The sequence below is a fragment of the Anarhichas minor genome, unplaced genomic scaffold, assembly GCF_050575085.1.
Source record: "Anarhichas minor isolate MPS153535 unplaced genomic scaffold, ASM5057508v1 ptg000011l, whole genome shotgun sequence".
Lineage (NCBI taxonomy): Eukaryota > Metazoa > Chordata > Actinopteri > Perciformes > Anarhichadidae > Anarhichas > Anarhichas minor.
In genome coordinates, this window is record NW_027466457.1 from 735001 (window position 1) to 754703 (window position 19703).

The 19703-nt window shown below is 52.6% G+C and overlaps 1 protein-coding gene across 1 annotated transcript in view; it reads left to right on the forward strand.

Annotated features, from left to right (window-relative positions):
- The window catches only part of LOC142948023 (uncharacterized), an 11947-nt gene extending 6569 nt beyond the window's left edge, over positions 1-5378 (forward strand). The window contains exons 5-6 of the mRNA XM_076089904.1: positions 945-1168; positions 4937-5378. Coding sequence (XP_075946019.1) covers positions 945-1168; positions 4937-5247 — 535 coding nt within the window. The 3' untranslated portion in view covers positions 5248-5378. The remainder of the gene's footprint in view (positions 1-944; positions 1169-4936) is intronic.
- The last annotated feature ends 14325 nt before the right edge of the window (positions 5379-19703 follow it).

Below are 19703 nucleotides of genomic sequence, written 5' to 3' on the forward strand. Positions count from 1 at the left end.
ACCCTCTATGTACCAACGTACATTTATAGCAAATACCACACATATTACGGTAATCAGCGTTGCATATGTGTCTGACCAAAATACCCAAAAAAGAAATGATTCATTTAAATTGTAGATTCGTCAGACAAGTATTTTTTAGAGTTTTTAAAGTTGTTTTGTTTGGAATATGTATAATAATCATATCATTTAGATATCGCTACTGAAAATTTAACAAACAGAAAAAAACATGCAGTTTTCAAGGTGTATATTTCAAATTGCATCTATTACACACATGAAAATAAAGTTGTGAACACCGGCTGAATATCTATTATCAGAATCATTATAACTGTATTTTAACTGCTACTGTGTAAAGGGAATACTGCTGTTAAAAAGCACCTTATTTGTTTAAAGTGTTTGCAAACCAAATGTTATTGCAGTTTTGTTCATATAGCAGTACTTTTAAAATAAAAGTGCACAATACACTACTTTTGAATTCATTAATGAATTTTGTGCATAACAATGCGATTAATCGCAAAAAAGAAAATGCGATTAAAAATGTAATCGTTACCCAGCAGTTTTTAATCGCATGATTTTTTATTTATTTATACACATAGTTTGGTCCGGTCCCCACTAATATGAGGTATCATAGAGCTCTGGGTGAACACAGACGGCTACAGTATTTGTTTCCTGATTGGACGTCAGTGATGACAGGAGGAGCATCTCAACATTGATAGGCTATCGCGCCGCAGCGTCCACCCCAAATGCTCTCATTGGTTGACACTCGTGATGACGCCCATCCTAGCCAGTGAGCAACGGACTTTCAAAATAATATTTTTTTTTTTAAAAACTGTGTTAACGCGCGATAAAATAATTGTCGGCGTTAATTAATTAATGCGTTAACGTGATAATAATGCGTTAACTTGCCCAGCACTAATTTATATATATTTTACTATTTTCTTTATCAGGGTGCTGACTGAGAGGGCACAGCCAAACGAGCCACTACCCGGAGCGCCCCTTTGTGATGAATTGTCCATAGCTGTTGAAGCGCTCCTCAAGCTCCTCAAAGCGGAGACCTCATCAGAGGACATTAATGCACAGACCTTCGAAGTACCAGCATTGGCGTTTGTGAACCATGGTGCCTCGGTGTGCGTGCCCGAGACTGAATTAGTCGAAGCTGTTGCATCAATCTGTGAGTACGAAACTGTTTCGCCGCCAGCTGAACTGCCATGTGATCTTGTACAGTTTGTGTTTGATCACTGTGTTAATGATATATGTATCGAGATACAGTGGGATACATTGTTACCATCACAGGACTCTGTTTTTTCAACACAATCAAATCAGATTGAACTGTGTGATCTGAGTGGGTTTGGCTTTGGTGTTGCGGAGTCATCGATACATGAGCTGGCAAATCAGCAGGGGGCATCTGTACAACCAGAACAAGTTGTAAATCAGAGTGCAGGGGCTCATGAGGATCAGAGTTGTGTAAAATGCAGTCAGTACGAGCAGCTGCTATGTGAGACACAGGCTTCAGCCAATAGGGACATGTTAGGACTAGTAGCGGCGATGGATAAAAAGTTTGCGCTGCTAGGTGAGACACAGGCAGCTGTCAACAGGGACATATTAGGATTAGTAGCTGTGCTTGATACAAATGTTACCTTGATCAGAGAGACAGGCTATTACAGCTCAGGAGTATAAGCTACATTCAGCAGCCTTGATTAGTGTGATCAATAATATGGGTACAGTCCTTGAACACATCTCAAAGAGGCTAGGGTAATTCACAAGCCAGTTGTACACTTTTATTTTTTATTTTTTTTGGTGTTGGTTATACATCGGCTATAATAACAAGCGTTAATACGTCTCCAACCCGAACATTTTTAAAACGTAGTAACGGTGCTAATGATGATGATAATAGTGTGTGTGACTGTGTGCTTGTTTATGATAAAGACACTCCTGTTATTGGCCATGCTTTTATGACATAGCCCACATGCTCATGACATGCTATACATGCTATACATAGCTATACATGCTCATGGGTCTACTCTTGACCAAGGGGGGCAATCAGTGTTGCAACAGCTTACTAATCAGGCCCAAAGAATGCTGGCACTGAAGCAGCGTATGGTTGCTGATGATGATGCTGCTGCTACTTTTGTTGCTGTTGAGGAGGTGTGGGGGAGTCATTTTACAGAACCGCATTTATCTTATGTAGATAAGGGGTACACAGACCTGATTGATGCATTATTTTGCGGTGATGAAAGTATGGAATTACATAATGACCATAGTACTCCAACATTGTATGGGCCTCATAAATCAGACATGGGAGCCTGCTCCTCCTCCTCCTCCTCCTCCAACTCCTCCTCCTGTTCTTCTTCTTCCTCCAACTCCTCCTCTTCTTCTTCTTCTTCTTCTTCTTCTTCTTCTTCTTCTTCTTCTTCCTCCAACTCCCCCTCCTCATCGTATTTGTGATATTGACACCCCAACTCAGCATGAGTGTGATATGGGAACCTCAGAGAGGTGTGTTGGTGCATCTGATCAACATGAGGGCGACGATGCATGTGTGATGCTTGCTCTCGATGTTGAGTCATAAGGGTTGTTCACAGAAAGGTGTGACGGGATGTTCGTCGAGTCAAAGATGAATAATGGTGTCACTGTTCAGTGCGGGGGAATCATGCCCACTGTGGGACCCGCAGAGTTCCCTGCTAGTATTCACAGACGGACTTCAATGCACTTTTAATGCATTTGAACTAAGGCAACTTCTTGATTTCAGAGCCACTCTCTAGATTCGTCGCGCATGTATAGCACACCACTTAAGACACCAAAATCAAAAATGGAGGAGTACGGTTGATACATGGCAGTGATTTTAGTATGTTTTCTGATTTATGTATTTCTGTACACCTGTGATATAATGAATGTATTTTATATATATTTTTTACCTCTGTACTGTGCAGCATCAAATGTACAAAGTTTGTTGTTGTTGTTTGTATTCCCTGCAAACATGTGAATAAATGATTTTCTTTGCTGATAAAGTTGTCTTCTATTTTTTTGTAAGTTATCCTTGTTGCATCATATTTTATCATTAGATTACATGTTGTACACAGGCAAAATGATCCTCACAGCACACCGAAGGTTGTATTTTGTTAACAAATCGGGTAACCTTTGCATCATTATTAACAGGATTATTTCCATACAGGTCTAACACGCATGAATAAGACATTCCTTTCTTTAAGTGACATAGAAAAAACACAGTGCTGTCCACATGTAGCAAAATTATTCTGACAAAATTATTATCCAGACTGGGGAGACTGAGGGTCCGGAGGACGGAACCCTGGAGACTGGGGGCCAGGAGGACGGAACTGCACTCGAGAGCTGGAGGTCGCGGCTGCTCGGAGACGACGGCGGCCTGGAGAGACTGCAGCACGGAGGTGACAGCTGGAGTCGGTCGGACCGCCGACAGGACACGGGGAGCTGGAGTCGGTTGGACCGCCGACAGGACACGGGGAGCTGCAGTCGGTCGGACCGCCGACAGGACACGGGGAGCTGGAGATAGCTGCGGCCCAGCGGGAGCTGGAGATAGCTGCGGCCCAGCGGGAGCTGGAGATAGCTGCGGCCCAGCGGGAGCTGGAGATAGCTGCGGCCCAGCGGGAGCTGGAGATAGCTGCGGCCCAGCGGTAGCTGGAGATAGCTGCGGCCCAGCGGGAGCTGGAGATAGCTGCGGCCCAGCGGGAGCTGGAGATAGCTGCGGCCCAGCGGGAGCTGGAGATAGCTGCGGCCCAGCGGGAGCTGGAGATAGCTGCGGCCCAGCGGGAGCTGGAGATAGCTGCGGCCCAGCGGGAGCTGGAGATAGCTGCGGCCCAGCGGGAGCTGGAGATAGCTGCGGCCCAGCGGGAGCTGGAGTTAGCTGCGGCCCAGCGGGAGCTGGAGATAGCTGAGGCCCAGCGGGAGCTGGAGATAGCTGAGGCCCAGCGGGAGCTGGAGATAGCTGAGGCCCAGCGGGAGCTGGAGATAGCTGCGGCCCAGCGGGAGCTGGAGTTAGCTGCGGCCCAGCGGGAGCTGGAGTTAGCTGCGGGGACGGGGGATCGCTGCGGCCCAGCGGGGACGGGAGTCTGACCCTTCCTCTGCCTCTGTCTCCTTCGAGGGTTGAGCAGGCAGTCCATCAGGTCGCGGTCTGCCTTCTGGACACTCCGAGGCCCTCCAAAGGCCAGGCGGGTACCCATAAACTTCTCGAGAGACTGGAGATCAGGGGGACTGCACTCGAGAGACTGGAGATCAGGGGGACTGCACTCGAGAGACTGGAGATCAGGAGGACTGCACTCGAGAGGCTGGGGATCAAGAGGGGAACTGCACTCGAGAGGCTGAGGATCAAGAGGGGAACTGCACTCGAGAGACTGGAGATCAGGGGGACTGCACTCGAGAGACTGGAGATCAGGGGGACTGCACTCGAGAGACTGGAGATCAGGAGGACTGCACTCGAGAGGCTGGGGATCAAGAGGGGAACTGCACTCGAGAGGCTGAGGATCAAGAGGGGAACTGCACTCGAGAGGCTGGGGATCAAGAGGGGAACTCTTGAGGAGGTCGCTGCCGTTCGGCGACGGCGGCTGGGACTGGAGGTCGCTGCCATTCGGATCAAGTCTATGGGGTTTCGAAACCTCCAACCGTGGCTGAATCATCCAACCAATGTTCAGCCTATGGGGTTTGAAAACCTCCATCCGTTGCTGAATCATCCAACCGTGGCTGAATCATCCAACCAATGTTAAGCTTATGGGGTTTTGACAGCTCCAACCGTGGCTGAATCATCAAACCAATGTTAAACCTGTGGGGTTTTGACACCTCCAACCGTGGCTGAATCATCAAACTAATGTTAAGCCTGCGGAGTTTCGAAACCTCCAACCTTGTTGTTTGTGAACATCTGGGAACGCACACCAGTAAATATTAATATGCATGTATCTTCTCTTCCCATCAGGTGGCTCCTCTCAGAATTCAGACGGCATTGCTGAACGTCCACTACCTTGGCTCATCGGATCAAGAGGGGAACTGCACTCGAGAGGCTGGGGATCAAGAGGGGAACTCTTGAGGAGGTCGCTGCCATTCGGCGACGGCGGCTGGGACTGGAGGTCGCTGCCGTTCGGCGACGGCGGCTGGGACTGGAGGTCGCTGCCGTTCGGCGACGGCGGTTGGGACTGGAGGTCGCTGCCGTTCGGATCAAGTCTATGGGGTTCGAAACCTCCAACTGCACTCGAGAGGCTGGGGATCAAGAGGGGAACTGCACTCTAGAGGCTGCGGATCAAGAGGCTCCTCTCAGAATTCAGACGGCGTTGCTGAACGTCCACTCCCTCGGCTCATCAGACCCATCAACCTCCCTCTCTACATCTACCCTGGTGATGAGGTTGAGGTTGAAGAAGGTGAGTATACCCCCCCCCCCCCCCACACACACACACACTGTCTTCTGATGAGGAGGAGGACGATGATGATGGAAGTGTTTTTCAGTTTGAAGAAGGTGAAGTCTACCTGCTCTCATCTAATGAAGACGAAGTGTCTCTGGAGGACTCTGGCTACGACACCATATCCGATGAGGATGACGACGTTGGACTTGGCTTTCCTCTCGTCCAGCAGTCCCCACAGCAGCTCTTTTGGCAGCCCAGATGACGAGCGTTTCCTCTTAGCGGGAGCGGGGGATCGCTGCGGCCCAGCGGGGACGGGAGTCTGACCCTTCCTCTGCCTCTGTCTCCTTCGAGGGTTGAGCAGGCAGTCCATCAGGTCGCGGTCTGCCTTCTGGACACTCCGAGGCCCTCCAAAGGCCAGGCGGGTACCCATAAACTGCTCGAGAGACTGGAGATCAGGGGGACTGCACTCGAGAGACTGGAGATCAGGAGGACTGCACTCGAGAGACTGGAGATCAGGGGGACTGCACTCGAGAGGCTGGGGATCAGGGGGACTGCACTCGAGAGACTGGAGATCAGGAGGACTGCACTCGAGAGGCTGGGGATCAAGAGGGGAACTGCACTCGAGAGGCTGAGGATCAAGAGGGGAACTGCACTCGAGAGACTGGAGATCAGGGGGACTGCACTCGAGAGACTGGAGATCAGGGGGACTGCACTCGAGAGACTGGAGATCAGGAGGACTGCACTCGAGAGGCTGGGGATCAAGAGGGGAACTGCACTCGAGAGGCTGAGGATCAAGAGGGGAACTGCACTCGAGAGGCTGGGGATCAAGAGGGGAACTCTTGAGGAGGTCGCTGCCGTTCGGCGACGGCGGCTGGGACTGGAGGTCGCTGCCATTCGGATCAAGTCTATGGGGTTTCGAAACCTCCAACCGTGGCTGAATCATCCAACCAATGTTCAGCCTATGGGGTTTGAAAACCTCCATCCGTTGCTGAATCATCCAACCGTGGCTGAATCATCCAACCAATGTTAAGCTTATGGGGTTTTGACAGCTCCAACCGTGGCTGAATCATCAAACCAATGTTAAACCTGTGGGGTTTTGACACCTCCAACCGTGGCTGAATCATCAAACTAATGTTAAGCCTGCGGAGTTTCGAAACCTCCAACCTTGTTGTTTGTGAACATCTGGGAACGCACACCAGTAAATATTAATATGCATGTATCTTCTCTTCCCATCAGGTGGCTCCTCTCAGAATTCAGACGGCATTGCTGAACGTCCACTACCTTGGCTCATCGGATCAAGAGGGGAACTGCACTCGAGAGGCTGGGGATCAAGAGGGGAACTCTTGAGGAGGTCGCTGCCATTCGGCGACGGCGGCTGGGACTGGAGGTCGCTGCCGTTCGGCGACGGCGGCTGGGACTGGAGGTCGCTGCCGTTCGGCGACGGCGGTTGGGACTGGAGGTCGCTGCCGTTCGGATCAAGTCTATGGGGTTCGAAACCTCCAACTGCACTCGAGAGGCTGGGGATCAAGAGGGGAACTGCACTCTAGAGGCTGCGGATCAAGAGGCTCCTCTCAGAATTCAGACGGCGTTGCTGAACGTCCACTCCCTCGGCTCATCAGACCCATCAACCTCCCTCTCTACATCTACCCTGGTGATGAGGTTGAGGTTGAAGAAGGTGAGTATACCCCCCCCCCCCCCACACACACACACACTGTCTTCTGATGAGGAGGAGGACGATGATGATGGAAGTGTTTTTCAGTTTGAAGAAGGTGAAGTCTACCTGCTCTCATCTAATGAAGACGAAGTGTCTCTGGAGGACTCTGGCTACGACACCATATCCGATGAGGATGACGACGTTGGACTTGGCTTTCCTCTCGTCCAGCAGTCCCCACAGCAGCTCTTTTGGCAGCCCAGATGACGAGCGTTTCCTCTTAGCGGGAGCGGGGGATCGCTGCGGCCCAGCGGGGACGGGAGTCTGACCCTTCCTCTGCCTCTGTCTCCTTCGAGGGTTGAGCAGGCAGTCCATCAGGTCGCGGTCTGCCTTCTGGACACTCCGAGGCCCTCCAAAGGCCAGGCGGGTACCCATAAACTGCTCGAGAGACTGGAGATCAGGGGGACTGCACTCGAGAGACTGGAGATCAGGAGGACTGCACTCGAGAGACTGGAGATCAGGGGGACTGCACTCGAGAGGCTGGGGATCAGGGGGACTGCACTCGAGAGACTGGAGATCAGGGGGACTGCACTCGAGAGACTGGAGATCAGGAGGACTGCACTCGAGAGGCTGGGGATCAAGAGGGGAACTGCACTCAAGAGGCTGAGGATCAAGAGGGGAACTGCACTCGAGAGGCTGGGGATCAAGAGGGGAACTCTTGAGGAGGTCGCTGCCGTTCGGCGACGGCGGCTGGGACTGGAGGTCGCTGCCATTCGGATCAAGTCTATGGGGTTTCGAAACCTCCAACCGTGGCTGAATCATCCAACCAATGTTCAGCCTATGGGGTTTGAAAACCTCCATCCGTTGCTGAATCATCCAACCGTGGCTGAATCATCCAACCAATGTTAAGCTTATGGGGTTTTGACACCTCCAACCGTGGCTGAATCATCAAACCAATGTTAAGCCTGTGGGGTTTCGAAACCTCCAACCTTGTTGTTTGTGAACATCCGGGAACACACACCAGTCAATATTAATATGCATGTATCTTCTCTTCCCATCAGGTGGCTCCTCTCAGAATTCAGACGGCGTTGCTGAACGTCCACTCCCTCGGCTCATCGGATCAAGAGGGGAACTGCACTCGAGAGGCTGGGGATCAAGAGGGGAACTGCACTCGAGAGGCTGGGGATCAAGAGGGGAACTGCACTCGAGAGGCTGGGGATCAAGAGGGGAACTCTTGAGGAGTTCGCTGCCGTTCGGCGACGGCGGCTGGGACTGGAGGTCGCTGCCGTTCGGATCAAGTCTATGGGGTTCGAAACCTCCAACTGCACTCGAGAGGCTGGGGATCAGGGGGACTGCACTCGAGAGGCTGGGGATCAAGAGGGGAACTCTTGAGGAGGTCGCTGCCATTCGGCAACGGCGGCTGGGACTGGAGGTCGCTGCCGTTCGGCGACGGCGGTTGGGACTGGAGGTCGCTGCCGTTCGGCGACGGCGGCTGGGACTGGAGGTCGCTGCCGATCGGATCAACTCTATGGGGTTTCGAAACCTCGAACCGTTGCTGAATCATCCAACCAATGTTAAGCATATGGGGTTTGAAAACCTCCATCCGTTGCTGAATCATCCAACTGTGGCTGAATCATCCAACCAATGTTAAGCTTATGGGGTTTTGACACCTCCAACCGTGGCTGAATCATCAAACCAATGTTAAGCCTGTGGGGTTTCGAAACCTCCAACATTGTTGTTTGTGAACATCCGGGAACACACACCAGTCAATATTAATATGCATGTATCTTCTCTTCCCATCAGGTGGCTCCTCTCAGAATTCAGACGGCGTTGCTGAACGTCCACTCCCTCGGCTCATCGGATCAAGAGGGGAACTGCACTCGAGAGGCTGGGGATCAAGAGGGGAACTGCACTCTAGAGGCTGGGGATCAGGGGGACTGCACTCGAGAGGCTGGGGATCAAGAGAGGAACTGCACTCGAGAGGCTGGGGATCAAGAGGGGAACTGCACTCGAGAGGCTGGGGATCAAGAGGGGAACTGCACTCGAGAGGCTGGGGATCAAGAGGGGAACTCTTGAGGAGGTCGCTGCTGTTCGGCGACGGCGGCTGGGACTGGAGGTCGCTGCCGATCGGATCAACTCTATGGGGTTTCGAAACCTCGAACCGTTGCTGAATCATCCAACCAATGTTAAGCATATGGGGTTTGAAAACCTCCATCCGTTGCTGAATCATCCAACTGTGGCTGAATCATCCAACCAATGTTAAGCTTATGGGGTTTTGACACCTCCAACCGTGGCTGAATCATCAAACCAATGTTAAGCCTGTGGGGTTTCGAAACCTCCAACATTGTTGTTTGTGAACATCCGGGAACACACACCAGTCAATATTAATATGCATGTATCTTCTCTTCCCATCAGGTGGCTCCTCTCAGAATTCAGACGGCGTTGCTGAACGTCCACTCCCTCGGCTCATCGGATCAAGAGGGGAACTGCACTCGAGAGGCTGGGGATCAAGAGGGGAACTCTTGAGGAGGTCGCTGCCGTTCGGCGGCTGGGACTGGAGGTCGCTGCCGTTCGGCGTCGGCGGCTGGGACTGGAGGTCGCTGCCGTTCGGCGTCGGCGGCTGGAACTGGAGGTCGCTGCCGTTCGGCGTCGGCGGCTGGGACTGGAGGTCGCTGCCGTTCGGCGACTGCGGCTGGGACTGGAGGTCGCTGCCGTTCGGATCAAGTCTATGGGGTTCGAAACCTCCAACTGCACTCGAGAGGCTGGGGATCAAGAGGGGAACTGCACTCTAGAGGCTGGGGATCAAGAGGCTCCTCTCAGAATTCAGACGGCGTTGCTGAACGTCCACTCCCTCTGCTCATCAGACCCATCAACCTCCCTCTCTACATCTACCCTGGTGATGAGGTTGAGGTTGAAGAAGGTGAGTATACCCCCCCCCACACACACACACACACACACTGTCTTCTGATGAGGAGGAGGACGATGATGATGGAAGTGTTTTTCAGTTTGAAAAAGGTGAAGTCTACCTGCTCTCATCTAATGAAGACGAAGTGTCTCTGGAGGACTCTGGCTACGACACCATATCCGATGAGGATGACGACGTTGGACTTGGCTTTCCTCTCGTCCAGCAGTCCCCACAGCAGCTCTTTTGGCAGCCCAGATGACGAGCGTTTCCTCTTAGCGGGAGCGGGGGATCGCTGCGGCCCAGCGGAGACGGGAGTCTGACCCTTCCTCTGCCTCTGTCTCCTTCGAGGGTTGAGCAGGCAGTCCATCAGGTCGCGGTCTGCCTTCTGGACACTCCGAGGCCCTCCAAAGGCCAGGCGGGTACCCATAAACTGCTCGAGAGACTGGAGATCAGGGGGACTGCACTCGAGAGACTGGAGATCAGGAGGACTGCACTCGAGAGACTGGAGATCAGGGGGACTGCACTCGAGAGGCTGGGGATCAGGGGGACTGCACTCGAGAGACTGGAGATCAGGGGGACTGCACTCGAGAGGCTGGGGATCAAGAGGGGAACTGCACTCGAGAGGCTGGGGATCAAGAGGGGAACTGCACTCGAGAGGCTGGGGATCAAGAGGGGAACTCTTGAGGAGTTCGCTGCTGTTCGGCGACGGCGGCTGGGACTGGAGGTCGCTGCCGATCGTATCAAGTCTATGGGGTTTCGAAACCTCGAACGGTGGCTGAATCATCCAACCAATGTTAAGCCTATGGGGTTTGAAAACCTCCATCCGTTGCTGAATCATCCAACCAATGTTAAGCTTATGGGGTTTTGACACCTCCAACCGTGGCTGAATCATCAAACCAATGTTAAGCCTGTGGGGTTTCGAAACCTCCAACCTTGTTGTTTGTGAACATCCGGGAACACACACCAGTCAATATTAATATGCATGTATCTTCTCTTCCCATCAGGTGGCTCCTCTCAGAATTCAGACGGCGTTGCTGAACGTCCACTCCCTCGGCTCATCGGATCAAGAGGGGAACTGCACTCGAGAGGCTGGGGATCAAGAGGGGAACTGCACTCGAGAGGCTGGGGATCAAGAGGGGAACTGCACTCGAGAGGCTGGGGATCAAGAGGGGAACTCTTGAGGAGTTCGCTGCTGTTCGGCGACGGCGGCTGGGACTGGAGGTCGCTGCCGATCGTATCAAGTCTATGGGGTTTCGAAACCTCGAACGGTGGCTGAATCATCCAACCAATGTTAAGCCTATGGGGTTTGAAAACCTCCATCCGTTGCTGAATCATCCAACCAATGTTAAGCTTATGGGGTTTTGACACCTCCAACCGTGGCTGAATCATCAAACCAATGTTAAGCCTGTGGGGTTTCGAAACCTCCAACCTTGTTGTTTGTGAACATCCGGGAACACACACCAGTCAATATTAATATGCATGTATCTTCTCTTCCCATCAGGTGGCTCCTCTCAGAATTCAGACGGCGTTGCTGAACGTCCACTCCCTCGGCTCATCGGATCAAGAGGGGAACTGCACTCGAGAGGCTGGGGATCAAGAGGGGAACTGCACTCTAGAGGCTGGGGATCAAGAGGGGAACTCTTGAGGAGGTCGCTGCCGTTCGGCGACGGCGGCTGGGACTGGAGGTCGCTGCCGTTCGGCGACGGCGGCTGGGACTGGAGGTCGCTGCCGTTCGGATCAAGTCTATGGGGTTCGAAACCTCCAACTGCACTCGAGAGGCTGGGGATCAAGAGGGGAACTGCACTCTAGAGGCTGCGGATCAAGAGGCTCCTCTCAGAATTCAGACGGCGTTGCTGAACGTCCACTCCCTCGGCTCATCAGACCCATCAACCTCCCTCTCTACATCTACCCTGGTGATGAGGTTGAGGTTGAAGAAGGTGAGTATACCCCCCCACACACACACACACACACTGTCTTCTGATGAGGAGGAGGACGATGATGATGGAAGTGTTTTTCAGTTTGAAGAAGGTGAAGTCTACCTGCTCTCATCTAATGAAGACGAAGTGTCTCTGGAGGACTCTGGCTACGACACCATATCCGATGAGGATGACGACGTTGGACTTGGCTTTCCTCTCGTCCAGCAGTCCCCACAGCAGCTCTTTTGGCAGCCCAGATGACGAGCGTTTCCTCTTAGCGGGAGCGGGGGATCGCTGCGGCCCAGCGGGGACGGGAGTCTGACCCTTCCTCTGCCTCTGTCTCCTTCGAGGGTTGAGCAGGCAGTCCATCAGGTCGCGGTCTGCCTTCTGGACACTCCGAGGCCCTCCAAAGGCCAGGCGGGTACCCATAAACTGCTCGAGAGACTGGAGATCAGGGGGACTGCACTCGAGAGACTGGAGATCAGGAGGACTGCACTCGAGAGACTGGAGATCAGGGGGACTGCACTCGAGAGGCTGGGGATCAGGGGGACTGCACTCGAGAGACTGGAGATCAGGGGGACTGCACTCGAGAGACTGGAGATCAGGGGGACTGCACTCGAGAGGCTGGGGATCAAGAGGGGAACTGCACTCGAGAGGCTAAGGATCAAGAGGGGAACTGCACTCGAGAGGCTGGGGATCAAGAGGGGAACTCTTGAGGAGTTTGCTGCTGTTCGGCGACGGCGGCTGGGACTGGAGGTCGCTGCCGATCGTATCAAGTCTATGGGGTTTCGAAACCTCGAACCGTGGCTGAATCATCCAACCAATGTTAAGCCTATGGGGTTTGAAAACCTCCATCCGTTGCTGAATCATCCAACCAATGTTAAGCTTATGGGGTTTTGACACCTCCAACCGTGGCTGAATCATCAAACCAATGTTAAGCCTGTGGGGTTTTGACACCTCCAACCGTGGCTGAATCATCAAACCAATGTTAAGCCTGTGGGGTTTCGAAACCTCCAACCTTGTTGTTTGTGAACATCCGGGAACACACACCAGTCAATATTAATATGCATGTATCTTCTCTTCCCATCAGGTGGCTCCTCTCAGAATTCAGACGGCGTTGCTGAACGTCCACTCCCTCGGCTCATCGGATCAAGAGGGGAACTGCACTCGAGAGGCTGGGGATCAAGAGGGGAACTGCACTCGAGAGGCTGAGGATCAAGAGGGGAACTGCACTCGAGAGGCTGGGGATCAAGAGGGGAACTCTTGAGGAGTTCGCTGCCGTTCGGCGACGGCGGCTGGGACTGGAGGTCGCTGCCGTTCGGATCAAGTCTATGGGGTTCGAAACCTCCAACTGCACTCGAGAGGCTGGGGATCAAGAGGGGAACTGCACTCTAGAGGCTGGGGATCAAGAGGCTCCTCTCAGAATTCAGACGGCGTTGCTGAACGTCCACTCCCTCTGCTCATCAGACCCATCAACCTCCCTCTCTACATCTACCCTGGTGATGAGGTTGAGGTTGAAGAAGGTGAGTATACCCCCCCCCCCACACACACACACACACACTGTCTTCTGATGAGGAGGAGGACGATGATGATGGAAGTGTTTTTCAGTTTGAAGAAGGTGAAGTCTACCTGCTCTCATCTAATGAAGACGAAGTGTCTCTGGAGGACTCTGGCTACGACACCATATCCGATGAGGATGACGACGTTGGACTTGGCTTTCCTCTCGTCCAGCAGTCCCCACAGCAGCTCTTTTGGCAGCCCAGATGACGAGCATTTTCTCTTAGCGGGAGCGGGGGATCGCTGCGGCCCAGCGGGAACGGGAGTCTGACCCTTCCTCTGCCTCTGTCTCCTTCGAGGGTTGAGCAGGCAGTCCATCAGGTCGCGGTCTGCCTTCTGGACACTCCGAGGCCCTCCAAAGGCCAGGCGGGTACCCATAAACTGCTCGAGAGACTGGAGATCAGGGGGACTGCACTCGAGAGGCTGGGGATCAGGGGGACTGCACTCGAGAGACTGGAGATCAAGAGGGGACTGCACTCGAGAGGCTGGGGATCAAGAGGGGAACTGCACTCGAGAGGCTGGGGATCAAGAGGGGAACTGCACTCGAGAGGCTGGGGATCAAGAGGGGAACTCTTGAGGAGTTCGCTGCTGTTCGGCGACGGCGGCTGGGACTGGAGGTCGCTGCCGATCGTATCAAGTCTATGGGGTTTCGAAACCTCGAACGGTGGCTGAATCATCCAACCAATGTTAAGCCTATGGGGTTTGAAAACCTCCATCCGTTGCTGAATCATCCAACCAATGTTAAGCTTATGGGGTTTTGACACCTCCAACCGTGGCTGAATCATCAAACCAATGTTAAGCCTGTGGGGTTTCGAAACCTCCAACCTTGTTGTTTGTGAACATCCGGGAACACACACCAGTCAATATTAATATGCATGTATCTTCTCTTCCCATCAGGTGGCTCCTCTCAGAATTCAGACGGCGTTGCTGAACGTCCACTCCCTCGGCTCATCGGATCAAGAGGGGAACTGCACTCGAGAGGCTGGGGATCAAGAGGGGAACTGCACTCTAGAGGCTGGGGATCAAGAGGGGAACTCTTGAGGAGGTCGCTGCCGTTCGGCGACGGCGGCTGGGACTGGAGGTCGCTGCCATTCGGCGACGGCGGCTGGGACTGGAGGTCGCTGCCGTTCGGATCAAGTCTATGGGGTTCGAAACCTCCAACTGCACTCGAGAGGCTGGGGATCAAGAGGGGAACTGCACACTAGAGGCTGCGGATCAAGAGGCTCCTCTCAGAATTCAGACGGCGTTGCTGAACGTCCACTCCCTCGGCTCATCAGACCCATCAACCTCCCTCTCTACATCTACCCTGGTGATGAGGTTGAGGTTGAAGAAGGTGAGTATACCCCCCCACACACACACACACACACTGTCTTCTGATGAGGAGGAGGACGATGATGATGGAAGTGTTTTTCAGTTTGAAGAAGGTGAATTCTACCTGCTCTCATCTAATGAAGACGAAGTGTCTCTGGAGGACTCTGGCTACGACACCATATCCGATGAGGATGACGACGTTGGACTTGGCTTTCCTCTCGTCCAGCAGTCCCCACAGCAGCTCTTTTGGCAGCCCAGATGACGAGCGTTTGCTCTTAGCGGGAGCGGGGGATCGCTGCGGCCCAGCGGGGACGGGAGTCTGACCCTTCCTCTGCCTCTGTCTCCTTCGAGGGTTGAGCAGGCAGTCCATCAGGTCGCGGTCTGACTTCTGGACACTCCGAGGCCCTCCAAAGGCCAGGCGGGTACCCATAAACTGCTCGAGAGACTGGAGATCAGGGGGACTGCACTCGAGAGACTGGAGATCAGGAGGACTGCACTCGAGAGACTGGAGATCAGGGGGACTGCACTCGAGAGGCTGGGGATCAGGGGGACTGCACTCGAGAGACTGGAGATCAGGGGGACTGCACTCGAGAGGCTGGGGATCAAGAGGGGAACTGCACTCGAGAGGCTGGGGATCAAGAGGGGAACTGCACTCGAGAGGCTGGGGATCAAGAGGGGAACTCTTGAGGAGTTCGCTGCTGTTCGGCGACGGCGGCTGGGACTGGAGGTCGCTGCCGATCGTATCAAGTCTATGGGGTTTCGAAACCTCGAACCGTGGCTGAATCATCCAACCAATGTTAAGCCTATGGGGTTTGAAAACCTCCATCCGTTGCTGAATCATCCAACCAATGTTAAGCTTATGGGGTTTTGACACCTCCAACCGTGGCTGAATCATCAAACCAATGTTAAGCCTGTGGGGTTTTGACACCTCCAACCGTGGCTGAATCATCAAACCAATGTTAAGCCTGTGGGGTTTCGAAACCTCCAACCTTGTTGTTTGTGAACATCCGGGAACACACACCAGTCAATATTAATATGCATGTATCTTCTCTTCCCATCAGGTGGCTCCTCTCAGAATTCAGACGGCGTTGCTGAACGTCCACTCCCTCGGCTCATCGGATCAAGAGGGGAACTGCACTCGAGAGGCTGGGGATCAAGAGGGGAACTGCACTCTAGAGGCTGGGGATCAAGAGGGGAACTCTTGAGGAGGTCGCTGCCGTTCGGCGACGGCGGCTGGGACTGGAGGTCGCTGCCGATCGTATCAAGTCTATGGGGTTTCGAAACCTCGAACCGTGGCTGAATCATCCAACCAATGTTAAGCCTATGGGGTTTGAAAACCTCCATCCGTTGCTGAATCATCCAACCAATGTTAAGCTTATGGGGTTTTGACACCTCCAACCGTGGCTGAATCATCAAACCAATGTTAAGCCTGTGGGGTTTTGACACCTCCAACCGTGGCTGAATCATCAAACCAATGTTAAGCCTGTGGGGTTTCGAAACCTCCAACCTTGTTGTTTGTGAACATCCGGGAACACACACCAGTCAATATTAATATGCATGTATCTTCTCTTCCCATCAGGTGGCTCCTCTCAGAATTCAGACGGCGTTGCTGAACGTCCACTCCCTCGGCTCATCGGATCAAGAGGGGAACTGCACTCGAGAGGCTGGGGATCAAGAGGGGAACTGCACTCGAGAGGCTGGGGATCAAGAGGGGAACTGCACTCGAGAGGCTGGGGATCAAGAGGGGAACTCTTGAGGAGTTCGCTGCCGTTCGGCGACGGCGGCTGGGACTGGAGGTCGCTGCCGTTCGGATCAAGTCTATGGGGTTCGAAACCTCCAACTGCACTCGAGAGGCTGGGGATCAAGAGGGGAACTGCACTCTAGAGGCTGCGGATCAAGAGGCTCCTCTCAGAATTCAGACGGCGTTGCTGAACGTCCACTCCCTCGGCTCATCAGACCCATCAACCTCCCTCTCTACATCTACCCTGGTGATGAGGTTGAGGTTGAAGAAGGTGAGTATACCCCCCCCACACACACACACACACACTGTCTTCTGATGAGGAGGAGGACGATGATGATGGAAGTGTTTTTCAGTTTGAAGAAGGTGAAGTCTACCTGCTCTCATCTAATGAAGACGAAGTGTCTCTGGTGGACTCTGGCTACGACACCATATCCGATGAGGATGACGACGTTGGACTTGGCTTTCCTCTCGTCCAGCAGTCCCCACAGCAGCTCTTTTGGCAGCCCAGATGACGAGCGTTTGCTCTTAGCGGGAGCGGGGGATCGCTGCGGCCCAGCGGGGACGGGAGTCTGACCCTTCCTCTGCCTCTGTCTCCTTCGAGGGTTGAGCAGGCAGTCCATCAGGTCGCGGTCTGCCTTCTGGACACTCCGAGGCCCTCCAAAGGCCAGGCGGGTACCCATAAACTGCTCGAGAGACTGGAGATCAGGGGGACTGCACTCGAGAGACTGGAGATCAGGAGGACTGCACTCGAGAGACTGGAGATCAGGGGGACTGCACTCGAGAGGCTGGGGATCAGGGGGACTGCACTCGAGAGACTGGAGATCAGGGGGACTGCACTCGAGAGACTGGAGATCAGGGGGACTGCACTCGAGAGGCTGGGGATCAAGAGGGGAACTGCACTCGAGAGGCTGGGGATCAAGAGGGGAACTCTTGAGGAGGTCGCTGCCATTCGGCGACGGCGGCTGGGACTGGAGGTCGCTGCCGTTCGGCGACGGCGGCTGGGACCGGAGGTCGCTGCCGTTCGGCGACGGCGGCTGGGACTGGAGGTCGCTGCCGTTCGGATCAAGTCTATGGGGTTCGAAACCTCCAACTGCACTCGAGAGGCTGGGGATCAAGAGGGGAACTGCACTCTAGAGGCTGCGGATCAAGAGGCTCCTCTCAGAATTCCGACGGCGTTGCTGAACGTCCACTCCCTCGGCTCATCAGACCCATCAACCTCCCTCTCTACATCTACCCTGGTGATGAGGTTGAGGTTGAAGAAGGTGAGTATACCCCCCCACACACACACACACACACACTGTCTTCTGATGAGGAGGACGACGATGATGATGGAAGTGTTTTTCAGTTTGAAGAAGGTGAAGTCTACCTGCTCTCATCTAATGAAGACGAAGTGTCTCTGGAGGACTCTGGCTACGACACCATGTCCGATGAGGATGACGACGTTGGACTTGGCTTTCCTCTCGTCCAGCAGTCCCCACAGCAGCTCTTTTGGCAGCCCAGATGACGAGCGTTTCCTCTTAGCGGGAGCGGGGGATCGCTGCGGCCCAGCGGGGACGGGAGTCTGACCCTTCCTCTGCCTCTGTCTCCTTCGAGGGTTGAGCAGGCAGTCCATCAGGTCGCGGTCTGCCTTCTGGACACTCCGAGGCCCTCCAAAGGCCAGGCGGGTGCCCATAAACTGCTCGTACCACTCAGGGAGACGGCACTCCAAACTGTGGTCTGCTGAGACAGGTAGAGTGAGGAGGGTGAAGTTACACAAAGAGACAGAACACACAAGGCAAAGCCTGATCGTGACACCTATGGGGTTTTCAAACCTCCAACCGTGGCTTAATCATCCAACCAATGCTAAGCCTATGGGGTTTTGACACCTCAAACCGTGGCTGAATCATCCAACCAATGTTAAGCCTATGGGGTTTGAAAACCTCCATCCGTTGCTTAATCATCCAACCGTGGCTGAATCAACCAACCAATGTTAAGCTTATGGGGTTTTGACAGCTCCAACCGTGGCTGAATCATCCAACCAATGTTAAGCCTTTCGAAACAAGAGGCCAAGGAGATTTTGTGAGTAGACTTCAGAGAGGAAGGAAGCTCTGGAGACCCAATTACACCAACCATTTATCTTGCTCAAGATATTGCATCTTAGTTTTTTTGTTTTTCTTTGTTTATTAAGGCAGATGTCTTTATCTGACAGAGGTATGGTAATAGTTAACATTTTTATTTTAAGTCTTACAACTTATTTAAAAACTTTAGTGATCTATCTTACTCTCTTTGTGTGTGTTGTTCTCTTAATCTTTTCTTTTTTACTTTTTCCTGCAGTACATTCATCCAGTTCCTCAATAACAAAGAAGACGTTCGTCCTCCCGACCAGATGAGAAGTATGGCCGACCACAAGACGAGCTGGTCACCTGTGATTTTTATTCTACGAAGTAAGTAAGCCTTTACTAAGACTATACTTGCAGAGGTGACATAAAGTGGTTGTAAGTCAAAGTTAAAATAACTAAACAGCCTTCATTCTGTTTAAATATATTCATGCCAATACTCATGACATGTTTTTGATTTCATAGGACAGGACTCTTCCTGTCTTTGGCATTCCTGGAGCATCTGAGAGTGGATGTGGACCAGACGATCATCTCAGGACACCCGAGCACCACAGCAGTCCACTGAACACACTGAAACACTCTCAGCGCTTCTTGCTTCCAGACCACGAACGTTAGATGAAGAGCCAGAGAGTCTACGATCACCAGAGATCACAGTCTCATGGACTGGTCCAGACTGAGCCTTAAAAAGCCTGCTGTTCACTGTTTTTTACCATTTTACTAGTTTGGTGTTGAATTCAATAGAAAACATCAGACGTGTAAAATGATTATGTGTTATCATTGATCTCAATGATATTAGGTTACCATAAATAGTCAATACTTTTTGCAGGTGTCATATTTCTAATAGTATTTGGCTGAAATGCTTTCAAAGTAACTATGTATAGAATGTCTTTAAGAAACACTCATGCAGTGTTATTCAGAAAACTTCAAGAAATCAGCCAGAACTAACAGTAACTTTAGAAATACAATTTGTATATCCATACTGGGGTATATAGTATATTGTGCAATACATGTATATGCAAGGCATTTTAAGCTACATTGTTCTATTTGTATTGTATATTGCATTTGTTATACGCAGTACTCTTAAATCACCACATTCAGAATGACAGTTTTATGAAAACATTGCTGGATAAGTGGTCACAGAGCACAGTAAAAATTGCATAAAGCTTCCT